Source organism: Oncorhynchus keta, chromosome 29 (genome assembly GCF_023373465.1).
Source record: "Oncorhynchus keta strain PuntledgeMale-10-30-2019 chromosome 29, Oket_V2, whole genome shotgun sequence".
NCBI lineage: Eukaryota > Metazoa > Chordata > Actinopteri > Salmoniformes > Salmonidae > Oncorhynchus > Oncorhynchus keta.
The window spans coordinates 32,184,425-32,199,551 of record NC_068449.1 but is presented as its reverse complement, the minus strand read 5'-3'; the positions used below and the strand labels follow the sequence as shown (position 1 = coordinate 32,199,551).

General features: G+C 43.9%; 1 protein-coding gene across 3 annotated transcripts in view; it reads right to left on the bottom strand.

Annotated features, from left to right (window-relative positions):
• LOC118362193 (A-kinase anchor protein 6-like) overlaps positions 1 to 15,127 on the bottom strand; it is a 215,816-nt gene that overhangs the window by 36,739 nt on the left and 163,950 nt on the right. For all 3 annotated transcript variants that reach the window (XM_052486435.1, XM_052486436.1, XM_052486437.1), the window contains exons 10-11: positions 5,625 to 5,771; positions 1,691 to 1,906 (exon numbers count right to left, since the gene is read on the bottom strand). In XM_052486435.1, coding sequence (XP_052342395.1) covers positions 1,691 to 1,906; positions 5,625 to 5,771 — 363 coding nt within the window. The remainder of the gene's footprint in view (positions 1 to 1,690; positions 1,907 to 5,624; positions 5,772 to 15,127) is intronic.

The following is a 15,127-nucleotide window of genomic DNA, read 5'->3' as shown; positions in this document are numbered from 1 at the left end:
AAGTCAGCATTCCTCATGAAGCTTGTTGAGAGAATGCCAAGAGTGTGCAAAGCTGTCATCAAGGCAAAGGGTGGCTACTTTGAATCATCTCAAATATAAAATATATTTTGATTTTGTTTAACACTTTTTTGGTTACTACATAATTCTATGTGTTATTTCATAGTTTTGATGTCTTCACTATTATTCTACAATGCAGAAAATAGTAAAATAAAGCAAAACCCTTGAATGAGTAGGTGTGTCCAAACCTTTGACTGGTACTGTATGAAAATGTGATATTTAATTCTACAAAAAAAAATGTAATAACCTGATTTTTCTTTGTCATTATGGGATATTTTGCGTTGATTGATGAGATTTTTTATAATTATTTTTATTCATTTTGAATAAGGCTGTAACTTATAAGAACAACATGTGGAAAAAAGTCAAGGGGTCTGAATATTTTCCAAATGCACTGTATTTAAAAAAGAAGTGGTAGAAAAGAAGAAAATATCTTCTAACGATGTCAACTTTATTTCTCAACTCCTAATATTGAGCAATTTACACTCATTCGAGCCAATTACACTCACTGGAGTATCTGATATAGTCTTTGAAAAAGCACCAGTGAGTACCCATCGCGGCAAGTGCCGCTGGCTGCTGGTAAGCTTTCTTGACATGGACATAAGGTTTTTGCCAATGTAACAAGTGTTGAATTTCATGTAATATAATTACGCAAAATCAGAATAGTTCCCATGTCTGATATTAGTGTACATTTATTTTTGTTGTTGTGTGGTGCCCCTTGTAAATGGTGCTCACGTCTTCTCCTTCTCTATTGTCCCTCATAAACATCCCATACACCCCCTTACCTCTTCCCTTTCTACTGTATCCCTGTGGAAGTGGTAGGCTACTGTAAAAGTGTCCCTTGAAAATCATTACCATTATCAATACGTCAAAACACTTCTCAATGAGTTTATATGGCCATTGACAGTGTATATAATAATATAATACAATTGGTCTCCCACCATTCTGTTGTGATATATATGCACATCAGTCATCTAGCTCCTGTACTTTTCTCTGTACATGTCGTCATTGGGCTGGCATGGCTATTCATGTCCCCTTTCGTTTTTCATTTGAACTTTGCAGAGAGGTACAAGGGCGGCACAGCATTTGTTTCTGGACGTTTTCCCTGTCATTATCTGAGAGGAAAAGATCAAGACCAACCCTGACCCTTCGGTCATCTCCACCCGTCACACCAACACATGGTTAACCTTTGTTAAACCAGCTCAACAGCTGTATTAGTCGACATAATCGTTTGGAGATGCAGTACCTTTCTAGCTAATAGTTAGCTATGTTAGCGCTTATACTTACTATACCCCGGTATAATGTGGGGAGGGCAAAATAATGAAACACCATCTACCAAGTTCATTTTAAAATGCTGATTACTTCGCATTGCCCTTATCATTCACCTGATGACAAGACGAGGACAAATGTTTTGGGCTGACGCATGATCGGGGTCCCTGGGTCGCTGGTTTGCTTGGGGTCCCTGGGAAAGAAAAGGTTGAAGACCCCTGCCGTAGTAGTCAGTGTCTTTCTAAAGGAGCCCAGACCAGGTGAAAGTTAGACCCAGATCAGTAGTAGTGTTATGACAGTGTTATGCCCAGGGGGCATCTACTCTGGATGTGTGTGTGTGTGTGTGTGTGCAGTGCTCAGTCTCTACCTTGAAGTGCTGCAGCTGGGTGGAGGCCTGCAGGTCCTGCTCTGCTTCCTGCCTCAGACAGGAGTTGAAGATGAACAGCTCTGTGTCTCTCAGCCACACCTTCAGATCCTTGATCCTGCCCTCCAGCCGGCCCAGCAGGCTGCTGGTATGAGGGGACAGGGCAGAGCGAGGGTCCTGGGATGGGCTGGTGCTCCCCACAGACTCCCCCAGGATCTTCTGAGGAGGCCAAGAGGAGAGGAGGAAGGAGAGTTAGAGACTGTGACAGTATGTACAATCATTTCAGAGCGGTACAGAGTACTGTTGTATCAATATACTGACAGCAGGTGGGAAATATACTGCAACATTATTGTGATCTGATAGCCCTCTCCGTTTGACACTTCTTTCCCTCCTGGCAATGCGACATTCTAGCAAAAAGCTCATGAAGTTGTCTATTTCAATAAACAAATAAATGTGCAAAAGTCTCAAACAGTGCTGATCATACCACGATTATTGCTACGTTCTAAAGATGAAGGCGGCTAATTCCGGACGTATTTTCAGTACAGCCGTATATTCCGAGTTGCCTCTCAGAGAATCACACAGAAAGGAGTAGATAACAATCAGAAGCACAAATACCCTCCAACGATTTCCCAAATAGGACTCTGCTGAGCAATTTCCCCCTCCTTCTATAACAGAGCAAACAGCACCACGCTGTGTATAGCCCCAGCCTGACAGACACTGGCTGTGACCAAAATAGCACCCTATACCCTACATAGCGCACTACTTTTGACCAGTGCCCTGGTCATAAGTAGGGCACTATGAAGGGTATAGGGTGCCATTTGGGACCCGGCCACTGACATGTGAGTGAGTTCCCACCTGCGTGGGAAATGAGAGCTACGCAATAGCTACTTTTGGAGCCAGAGTGTCTGAGTCTCACACACACACACACACACACACACACACACACACACACACACACACACACACACACACACACACACACACACACACACACACACACACACACACACACACACACACACACACACACACACACACACACACAGAGGTTGAACTCTGTATGCAGAGGAGCCCAATTGTAGAGTGGCAAAACACTCCATTATCCAATTAATACACACACTGGTTGGTTTAATTGGCAGTCCTTTGTGTTGGTGCTGTGTGCTGGTGGATGTTTTGCAAGCTGTAATGGAAACAGATGTGATTATGAGTGAGTGAGTCAGCAATGAAGTGGCCATTTTGGGGCTAGATCGCTGGCTGGCTGCACCCATTAAACACTGTGTGTGTTGATCCTCCATTACAGCTCTTTCTTTATTAGCCTCCACACCTGTGTGGCTGTCAGAGAACGTGTTAACGGCCGACCAGAGTCTATGACTAGACGAGTTTGACTTGCATGTTTTAGAGTCACTGTGAGAAACCAATGATCAATTAATACTACAGTGGTGTGATGTGAAATGATGGAGTAGGAAGTGAAAAATAGGAGAGGACACCAAGCTTTAAGATATCGTCGGTGAGGTGATATGAGTCACACAAATCCCTAAACAATTCCACTGATTGGGATTTTAAATATTGATTCCAATAGCGTTCGGCTTTGATTATCTGTACCTCACAACTCCATAAGTGTCCTTTGGGCTTACTGAAGTGGCTGCCTCCCAGCAAAGAGCATCATATTTGTTCCCTCCCTGACATTCTCTCTCTCTCATTCTGTTTCATTTTCTCTTCCCTCTCCTCTCCTCGTTTGAATATCGATAATTTGAAAGCACCCAATGAACTCCAGATATAGCCATTGTTTTTGCCCTGCGATGAACAGAGCTCTGCAGAGAGAGAGAGGTGAATCCAAATGCCCTTGGAGGGTCAGGGATACAAAAAAAGGAATTTATTGCCACTTTATTTTGTTCTGGAACAGTTTGCAATCATAAATTCTTCATAAGCAGAATACTTCAGAGAATGGTCTGTCTTCATAAATATATACGACAGAGGACATCAATTTCATTTAATTCACAATTTGTGTCAGCACAGCAGATGCCAATGCCTGACTTGATAGGGTTGTTTAATATGCAATTGAGACGGCGTAATGTGCAGTGCAGGGAGCAGAAATTCGCAGATTAAACTCCCCGCACCACTGCCATTTCATTCTAGCGGCTCTCTGCCCGATGCCACTCACCACAGACCAAAGAAATATTCCTTCGCTAAACAGAACTTTGTTTATGCATGAGCATCCTGTTCAAAACGTCACACATTTATTTGGGATCTCAGTAGAACTTTAATCAGCGCTGATTGCTGTGGTGGAAGAGAAAACGTGTTTCGTTTTGTTGTTTAATTTCCAAACGGCATCTCTTTAGCTTGGGAAAGGAATACATATGTTTATCTAGCTGAAACCAAGCCACTCACACACGCGCACACACACACACACACACACACACACACACACACACACACACACACACACACACACACACACACACACACACACACACACACACACACACACACACACACACACACACACACACTCTCTCACACTCTCTCACACTCTCTCACACTCTCTCACACGTCACACTCTCTCACACTCTCACACACACACACACACACACACACACACACACACACACACACACACACACTCACACTCTCTCACACTCTCTCACACTCTCTCACACTCTCACACCACACACACACACACAGAGTAATTTCTTCTATGCGACAGTATGCATTGTTTTACATCTATGTATTCATGTGTTATAGCGAAAATATGTCTTGGAACATGTTTGCGTTGTCAGCATCTTGATAATTCTATGTTGTTGGATCTGTGCATGTCTGCGTCCTAATGGTACCTTGTTTCCCATGAAGTCCATAGTCCCTATGGGCCCCTGGTCAAAAGTAATGCCCTTACATAGGGAATAGGGTGCCGTTTGGGATGCAGCCCATGGGGATATGAGAGGGTGGATATGAGCAGAAGCTGCTTGGGGTACTACTGGGACAGGGATACGTCCTGGTAATTGAGAGACCAGCAATTATATTTCTCATGTTCAGAGATTAGATGAACAGTGATTAACCTAAAATTAGCCTCTAAGAGCAATGCACAGTTGAACCCCAGTCGGTCCGATAAGGATCAACAAGCCAGCCATACCGTACCATTAACAGGATCATCAAGACTAGAGCAGGCAGGCGTCTCCGATCCGATACCATCTCCTACTTCCCTGGCTGATATCCAAGATGGAGATATCGCTGAGCTGCCCCCCTCTAAGCAGGGCGGTGGGGGTGGATGGTGGGGGGTAGACAAGGCAGGGTACCTAGCTACTGTACTGTATTTGGTGTAGTGTTCATGTGTTGCATAGATAAGAGGGTTTGGGGGTGGAAGAAGGAGCCCCAGGCCTGTTCATCATTTCAGAGGCGTAGCAGCAAGGCTTTATCCTGATTCACTCACTTCAATTGAGCTGCTAGCCAGCTCCATCTCCACAGGGTTCCCTGCTAACCGAGAGAGGGCCAGCATCCAAAATGGCACCCTATTCCCGATATAGTGCACTATTTTTGACCAGAACCCTGCACTATATAGGAAATAGGGTGCCATTTGAGACACAGCCAGACTCTCAGGTGGGATATTGACCCGCATTAGTGCACTGGAGTCTGAACGGGACTGACTGGGGGACAGGCAGGGTGGGGGCCTGGGGCGCGTTCCTTTTGCTTTTACCTAAAAACAGCAGAACAACTGTTTTATTTATGCAGATAACAATGAGCTCCCAACAAGAAGGTTATATCATCATTTTGACCCATTCTGTCTCTTTTTCTGGATCCGGAGTATTAACAGTACAGAAGGTGGAGTAGTGTTACGGTGTGTGTGTGTGTGTGTGTGTGTGTGTGTGTGTGTGTGTGTGTGTGTGTGTGTGTGTGTGTGTGTGTGTGTGTGTGTGTGTGTGTGTGTGTGTGTGTGTGTGTTCACCTGCAGCTGGTCCCACTTCTGTGTCATGGCATTGACTCGCTCGTCGAAGTCCGGGGGGAGCTGTGCTCCGCTCCTCCGCAGGCTCTCGGCCCAGCCCAGGAGGTGTGTCTTCTTAGGGTGCCACATACTCATCTCTACACTGTTCCCCTGGGGACAGACACATGAGAGAGAGAACCGGGTGAGACATTGAGGGACACTGTCTGCACACTACAGGACGTACTGTGGAGGAGAGATACACAGCACTGACTACATGCATGTCATCTAGTGCACTGCGGAGCATAGAGACACACACACAGAGACGTGGGTGAGAGTACATTTTAACCGGCCTAATTTCCACCATTCATACAGAAACCGGTACCTGCGAAAAGCTAGTTAATTGCAGGGAAAGATGTCTGTTGTGAAAAGGCTATTTACTATTTGAGACACAATTGGCACACATTGGAGTACATAGTGTATTGTAGAGTTGCTCACAATCCCCAGCACTGACTATGTCATTCATTAAACTGGTGAGCACAGCAGTGCAGCCCCCTGCTGCACACAAAGGCAAACAGACATTTCAAATAAAAAAGCTCTGATATTTTGTGCCATAAACTGAGTCTCTCTCTCTCTCTCTCTCTCTCTCTCTCTCTCTCTCTGTCTGTCTGTCTGTCTGTCTGTCTGTCTGTCTGTCTGTCTGTCTGTCTGTCTGTCTGTCTGTCTGTCTGTCTTTATTTCTCCACCAACAAGGAATCTTACTCAGAGAAGGAAATCAGAGAAATTGTTTCAACAGCATTACAACTGCACGAAACTCATATTTAGTGTAAATAAACTATAATATTCTAAGATGGAATATGTTTTCGGGAACTGACATTTTCATTTAAATGGCTGAAGAAAAGCTTACTGTAACAGTAGGAAATTGACACTCTTCAATCTCACATATTTTTGGTTAATTTCTCTCTTTCCCCTCCCGTTTCATTTTCTGCATCAATAGCTACTTGATTCTAGTTTTCGGTTGTCATTTATCATTACAGCCCAGCCACATTTAAATATTTAAATGTACTCTTGTTTTTTCCTTTAAAAAAAAAAAAAACTGTCGTCAGTCCAGAAACCATTTTTCATTGTCGCTTTTTTTGTTTGTTGATGGAGATGGTATCACACTTCCTCTGAAGCCATTCATCCCTTTCAGATTTTTAATAGCGCCGCATGTAAAAGTAAATGTGTTACCATCTAACTATCAGGAAATGATCCAATTTATTTGTTGACAGCAAATATTGATTTTTCCGAGTCTTCTTTTGTTTAAAAATGGCACATCATTGATCGAAAGTCAAAACATTACAGGAGAATAAAGTAGATAAGTGATTAAAATGCATGAGATCCAGAACTTTGAGATTAATGCTGAGAAGGATCTTTGATCAAATACACTGAACGCACTGGTGAGTTGTAGCCTCCAGTCTCTGTCTGAGCTAGAATAGCCAAGGATCTGCATACCGTAACTTTGTGAAATAGCTCTGGTCGGATCATAGGATGAAGTTGTGAAACATGTAATATAGTACGCCTGTGCAATTGCTGTCATGATGTGAAAATATACTCCATTTTGTTTGTGTTGAACACAACATTGAAGGCCATTTTCATGACTTGGTGCTGGATGAAGACGAGCTTTAAGAAAATAGTGTCTAACTTAGTTGGAGTGACGGGTCTATGAGGGGTTGAGAGAAAGAGAGGAGAGGGGGGCGTGGTGGAATGAAGTGGGGGGGGAATGGAAAAGAACTGTGTGCTCTCCAAAAAAAGCGAGTCACATGAAAATAGATGAGGAAAATCAACAAGCAATCATAACTTTAATTCATTCCACATATTAATGAGTACGAAAGACTGGAAATGTCAGCAGAAATGCAGTCATACATGAAAACATTTAATGCATTTTTGTAGATTCATCTTATCCATTAAATTAAAGTTTGTTCAGAGTCTGTAACGTGTTGAGACAACAGAAGTAAGACTCCATGAAGTGAGTCGGATGCCTCCGTATTTAAATGAATTTATACACAGTTATATAGTTAACACATTACTGCCAGCCACCACAAACCAGCCTCTATGAAAACTCACAGTTAACATCCAACAAAGTACGATGGACTCTGCAGCTAGCTGCCAAAATCATACCAATATACTGTTTATTGGCACAACAATAACACACTAATAACAGGTGTATTGTGCATATACATCATCATACTATCTAAATATATATATTTTTTAAAGGTGAAACATTACCACATATTAAATCATAAAGATGGCATTAATAAAACAGAATATTCACATATTCCAGGGCTTGTAAATACTAAGCTTGTAAATCTCAATGCTTATAAAGCCTAGCAATGGAATGGGCCACCTCTAACTCATAACATAGTGTGCTGTGGTGGTAGAGATTGACTCAAGAGAATCCTCCGTGGGGAATGTGTTCTCTTTAACCAACAAAGCCTTAAGAAAACAAAGCAGACAAATATGATAATTACTTCATCAGTTTGGGGTGTGGGGCATCCTCACTACCTACAATTTGCTGTTGGCAGTGTCAAAGGAGAGGAAGACAGGGGCTGGGGAGAGGAGAGAGGAGGGAGAGAGAAATCCTCCATTGAAGAGAGCGAGAGCGAGAGAGAGAGAGAGTGCAGCATCTACAGCTGATGAGAGAGGGGCTCTGTCTCCCTGATAGATGGACAAGCTCCAGCCATGAAAGAACAGGAAGAAATATTCAGTGTGTACTTAAAGAGAAAAAGGAAAACATCAAACCCTTGATTCAGATATAATTCTAGACTGTTTATGCAAAATGGAAGCGCTAAGTTGTTGAGTTGTTTTGTGTGTGTGTGTGTGTGTGTGTGTGTGTGTGTGTGTGTGTGTGTGTGTGTGTGTGTGTGTGTGTGTGTGTGTGTGTGTGTGTGTGTGTGTGTGTGTGTGTGTGTGTCTGTGTACTGAAAATCACCCCGTTGAAAAAAATTCTGCTCTAACGGGTCTGGAACAAAAGGCCTTGAAACACTGTTAATTGTCACCATGGTGACCAGAAGAATAAGCCATTTTACAACTGGTATAGAAGGCTCACATTGAGCTCACAGTGAGTCAAGCATTTTTCTTTTTTTCCCTGCTCAGTGTTTAAGAACAAGGTGCCCAGTCACTCTGGGGTCAGCTACAGACCCAGGAGAATTTCCACTGGCCATTCCAGATTTCATCTAGCGTGGACTCATTCTGTTTTTAATGAGACACACAAGAGAAGAATAAACCTTTACATCATAAAAAAAAGAATTTAAAAGGAGCAAACAAATTGAACGAGCAATATGATCATTCAGGGAACCATGAATTTGGAGAAAAGATTGAGTGAAGAGTAGGATGCTATAGGCACAAGGAACCAAGGGAATTCTGGCCCTGTCATAACTGTGGACAGTGGTGATAACAATAGACGAGCAGACACGCAGTTTCAAGACATTTCTGCCTCCCTCTTTCCCTCCTTCCATCCAAAGAGGATGCATTACACAGATTTCCAAAGTGCTAATGAGAAATACAAGAGGATCAATAGACAAAGAAGTGCCCAGTCAGCCCACAGATTGGAAAAAAAGAAAAAAGGAACAGCAGGGTCTTTTACAGAAAATGTTTCATGTTAGAAAAAAAGACTTGCTGCTGGACATGTACGGGGTTACAATAGCTTCTCCTTTCAAATTCTACGATCAGGGTCAAAATAATATTTTTCTTCTGTTTCTAACAACTGCTCTCAGTTGGACGTGTATTGTTGAATAATCGTTGGTCCTGTCCCTACAACACGGAGGGTGGGAGAGAGTCTCTCTCTCTCTCTCTCTCTCTCTCTCTCTCTCTCTCTCTCTCTCTCTCTCTCTCTCTCTCTCTCTCTCTCTCTCTCTCTCTCTCTCTCTCTCTCTCTCTCTCTCTCTCTCTCTCTCTCTCTCTCGTCCCCTCTCTCTCTCCCTCCCTCTCTCTCCCCTCTCTCTCTCTCTCTCTCTCTCTCTCTTTCTCTCTCTCTCCCTGGTGACCCCATAGGCAGCCCATTTCTAATGCCATTCAGTGACAAACAAAGACAGTCTTTATCCCAGCCCTGGGTTCTAAGCTCAGCTGCATGCAGTGTGGAGGAATCTGAGAGAGCCCGATGAGAGAGGGGAGGGGCAGGAGAGAGGTCCTCAAAACCCCAGCCCACGCCGCTCCACTCCTCTTTTCTCTCTTCTTTACCAGATTTGTCTTTACCAGACAAACACAGGAAACAATGCAATCAGCCAAGACCACAATGTTTTAGTGAGTGAAAAAAAAAAAAAAAACATGGATGGCTATGGAGTTTTGGCTCTGCCTGGCTAGGCCTCAGTGACAAGGCCAAGAAGGAGTGTTTGGCTGGGTGGTAGGCATCGCTAAGCAGCCCAGTTTGTTTAATCACAAGTGCATATCCTACAGGAAACTATAAACCAGCCAGCAGAACACACTGGGAGGGTTGTTAAACTGCCACCTGTGTAGTTTAATAGATAATCATTCACGGTAAAACACTGCATAAGAGCAGTAGACTGCTCAGTATATTGTAATAACTTTGCTTCACAATTTGCCATGTAAATGAATATCACACTGGCCTGATCAGTATAAATGTGTTACCTTTGATGGAGATGGGGGAAAAATTAAAATCTGCAGTGTCATTTGAAATTGGCAGAACTGGCCGAGTAAATTACATTTGAGGATTTTGAATGGGTTTCTTTCTTCTAGCTTATTCCATTTGCATTAGCTGAGAAATCATATTACATAGCCCATGCATTGTTAATTGGTCCTTTATTGCATTATCCATGATATAAATTAAATGACAAATATTAAAATGAATTGCAAATCCACTAATAGAAGATCATAAGACAATCTTTTTTAAGTATTACTCATTAATAATTGAATTGTAATTATATCACCAGCGGTCTGCGCTGCAATGGAGCAGACATTTTATATATCCACGTGGAAGGTTTTCCCTTCACAGTCCCTCTCCTCTCCTATTCTCTCCTCTGCTTCCCTCTCCTCTCCTCTACGTCCAGTGGGGCAGTATTATTGTGACTGATGTGGGGGAATCATGGAGATTCATTAAGACCCTATGGAATGATGGAAGCGAAGGAGGGAGGGAGGGAAGAAAGAGAGACGTTTTCTCCTCTGGTCCTCTTTCTAGACGCCTTGCGTCCTCCCTGAAAAAGACCAGTCTCCTACGCAGGCTGAGGAGCTCTCGCTCTGATACAGAGCAGCCCCTAGAAAAGTGACTCCTTTGTCAACAGAATACAAGAGAAAGTTTTTATTTTGTGGAGGAGGACCATGGAGAGAGAGAGAGAGAGAGAGAGGGGGGAACGAGTGAGAGAGAGGGCGGAGAAAAATCCCTCCCTCCATTTTCTCTCTCTGTCTCAGTCCTAACCAAGCATTTCTTAGCAGACAATTAAGTGTTCCTATTTAAAGATCGTTAAAAAGTCTTCCTTGGAGCGGCTAGGAGCCCGGCTGACTGAAAATAGTACAATGTCCATCCATGGGGGAAGGAGTGAGAGTGAGAGAGAGAGAGAGAGAGAGAGAGAGAGAGAGAGAGAGAGAGAGGGGGGGGAAGGAGGAGAGTGAGAGAGAGGAGAGAGAGAGAGAGAGAGAGAGAGAGAGAGAGAGAGAGAGAGAGAGAGAGAGAGAGAGAGAGAGAGTGAGAGTGAGAGAGAGGGGAGAGAGAGAGAGAGAGAGAGAGAGAGAGAGAGAGAGAGAGAGAGAGAGAGAGAGAGAGAGGGGGAGAGAGAGAGAGAGAGAGAGAGGGGGAGAGAGAGAGAGAGAGAGAGAGAGAGAGAGAGAGAGAGAGAGAGAGAGAGGGTTGGGGGGGGCTGAATTGAACCGAATGAAAAGAAGCAGTTGGAAAATAGCTGCAATCATTTAATGCAGATGACCTCTGACAGAGTAGCCGCTCCTCTCTTTCCTCTCCTCGCTCACTCTCACTCCTTCCTGTCTCTCTCCTTCCTCTCTCGCCGTCTCTCTGGCAGACAGAATTTGCATGGGCTCTATGCGCAGAGGAACAATGTAACCTAAATGGTAGACAATCTTTATTCTAATGAAGTGGGTGTCAAGGTCAATGTAAAACTGTGATGATAAATGGCGCACCACTAGGCACCGGGAGTCACGCAGGCATTATGCTGCTTTCACATTAATTGTAGAGTGAAATCCAGAGTGAATTCCCCTATACAAAAAGGCCTGCTGTTGGCAGGGAGGGAGCAGGGTGGAGGCAGGGGGGTTGGAGAAGAGGCGGCTGGGAGGGAGGGACTCTATGGACGGGAAGACGATGCTGTAATGTCTGGGAAGGGAAGAGGACATCCGTGGACATCTACGCTGGGATTGTGCCTAAGGTATTTGACAGGCCGAGCACTGAGGGTCACAGTGCTCTATAATGAGATACTGAATGTGTCTTATAAAATGTCAGATGGTTGAAAATGAATACATTGTCAAAGATGCAAACAAATCACTATGAATTGTGACAGCATGGCGTAATGAAAAGATAGAAGTATTTTATGTGGCCATTTTTGTAATGTCTGCTCACTTCTCATATAGTTATATATCTACTGATTGTATAGAGCACATGCACCTATACTTCTAGGAGGCAATATGCTTCAGCTAAAGGGGAAATAGGTCTAACACCATCCATCCATGCATGGAAACCTCTGATACAACAGGAACCTTGAGCTAACACAGAACAGTTAGAGTCAGAATCACCGAAGCCTGCTTTCCCTTTATGATGACTGACAGAACAAAACCTTCTAAACGCACCACCAACATCCCCCTAGGACCAGATGAAATCCTGATTAATATAACAGCGTTGGAAAAGACCCAAAAAAATTCTTTACAACACTGTTACTTGACCCTGGTAGTGTTATATTCAATATTTCTCCTCAGTCTGAGTGAGTGTCTTTGAAGGACTGCTAGAGCTGCTTCTACACATTTCCTCAAACAGCAGGTGAGACAGAGGGGCATCCCTGAGGAGTTCTACAACACTGCAATGCTGGCTCAGAGCTGGGGAAACTACTTCACAGAGCAAAGAACGCACCTCCAAACTGAAACTCTCACAACCCCAATACACCTAGAGTATTACAAGTTCCAAGCCCTGACACTTTTATGTGGGAGCTTAAAGTGATTTAACATTTCCATGTGTTTTTAAAAATGTTAAAACCCATCACAGTTTTTTGGGGTATTTTTTCCAAAACCCGCCCCAAAAAATAAAATGAAGAAAAACAATGAAAATGTTGAAATGTTTATATGAGGATGGAGCAACATGATGCAACAATTACATTGGAAATTAGGATCGGCTCATAGCTTTGTGTAATTTCTGTGTTCTGAAGCATGGAAATGTAATCTGTCATTAATTAAGGAATGTTTTCTTCGTTCTCTGGCTTGGTATCATTTTTCTGTGTGTGTCTGACTGTCAGGTTGGCTGGAGCTTACTTTAAGTGGAAGACAGAGTGTGCATCCCAAATGGCTCCCTATTCCCTGTATAGAGCACTACATTTGACCAAATCCCCATGGGCCATGGTACTACATAGAGAATAAAGCGCAGTATGAGATGCATACAGATAGTGTTTCGGGGGATCTGGCTGGCAGATCAATCCTGGGGTGTAATCATTAGTCCAAGCAGTTGCAAAACTGAAGTTCCTATTGGACAAATCCAGTTAGGTCCCGCCACGTTTCGTTTGCTTCCCGTTCAATAAATGTTTTCGCAACAGAATCGGCGTACCCCTGTAGTGGTGCTCTGTATATAGGATACGTCTGCTTGGGACGACACCCTGGTCCTTATGTAATGCACTATGACCCGTGTCCATATGGCTCTAGACAAAAGTAGTGCACTATTCAGGTAATAGGGTGCCATTCCGGACACCAAACGTGCACTACATACGGAATAGGGTGTTATTTCAGACACAGACCGGCAGGTTTACGCTCTTGTTTGTAATGAGCCAGCCACCGTCTTCCTATAGTAGCTTCAGGGTGGGCGAAGGAAGGCTGGCCGTCCCCACCCTGATTAGAATGTCACTGCTGACTTGGTGGCTAACAATGAATACAGCAGCAGCAGACACCACCTTGGGAAACTTGCTGATATTCAAATATACTGGCAAAAGTCACGCTGTAGCTCTGTTTCCACAGTATGCTTCATGGTTGGTTTGTTATTGAATTGGGGAGGGGCTCCATCTCTGAAGAGCGAGAGAGAGAGAGAGAGAGAGAGAGAGAGAGAGAGAGAGAGAGAGAGAGAGAGAGAGAGAGAGAGAGAGAGAGAGAGAGAGAGAGAGAGAGAGAGAGAGAGAAAGAGAGAGAGAAAGTGCAGTGAAGTCTATAGGGCAGGTGTTTGTCTGTTACTGGCTAGCTGCGCACTCTGAGGCCTTGCCTGGCCGTTCTGTCCAGCGTTTTGGAGCGTGGCCAACAAAATAAAAGGGAAAAGAGACAACCGTGTTGTTTGCCTTGCCATTCAGAGCAGCTAACAGTTCTCTTCAGGAGTAATGAAAGAGGGCCAAGATTACATCACTACATCAAAATGCCATTAAAATCATCCTTCAGCCTAAAAGCAATCCAAAATCAAGCCAACCATCTGTAATATGTCCCCTAATATGTTGGTGGTATACCGACGCAGTGCATTCTCCCTTTCCCTCTGCAAACCTCAGTGCCATGGAAGTTTTTGCTAACAATTAGAGTAGCAAGCCCAACCCCCCACCAATGCTTTCATGCTGTATGAGTAAACTTTGCAAAGTTCCCACAGTGCTTCTTCTGGATGAAATGCTAATGCTGCTCCATTGCCTAGCTACAGGGAAATGCTCTTTTTTTCAATGGGCTAACAGAAAGAGAAAGAGGAGGGAGAGAGAGAGAGTGACGAGAGAGACGAGAGGGGTAGAGAGAGAGCAAGACGGAGAGAGGACTAAAGAGACTCACAGAGAAAGAGAGAAAGAAAGAGAGAGAGAGAGAGAGAGAGAGAGAGAGAGAGAGAGAGAAAAGGCAGGGGATAGAGCATAGAGAGGGGTAGAGAGATAGGACATAAGCTGCTACTAGTTTTCAGAGGCATGGCCCAGAAAAGAAACAGCAGGCTTAGGAATTCTAGCCACCACCATACCAGTCAGTGACCAAACCACCAGCCCTCCCTCCCTCCCTCCCTCCATCTCCCACCATCTCCCTCCATCTCCCACCATCTCCCTCCATCTCCCACCATCTATCCCTCCCTCCATCCTTCCCCATACCCATCCACTATCCAGTAAACCCTCCACTCTCCCACTCCCTCTCAGCGAGTCTGTCATGCCTGCCAGCCACCAAAGCTCTCAGCATATTGACTCAACCTGTTTGCCATTCTATGAGCAAAAGACCAAATAGACTTTAAAACATCACTAATACTGAACATGGATGGTTGGTTTCTGTATGAATTGCAGACAAATTGAGTCAGATTTTCTGGGTTACATGCTATTTCACCAGGATTGGATATGAAATACCAACCGTTAGTGCATGTTGAATTACAGGCAAGTGTATATACTGTATTCTAAAATGAT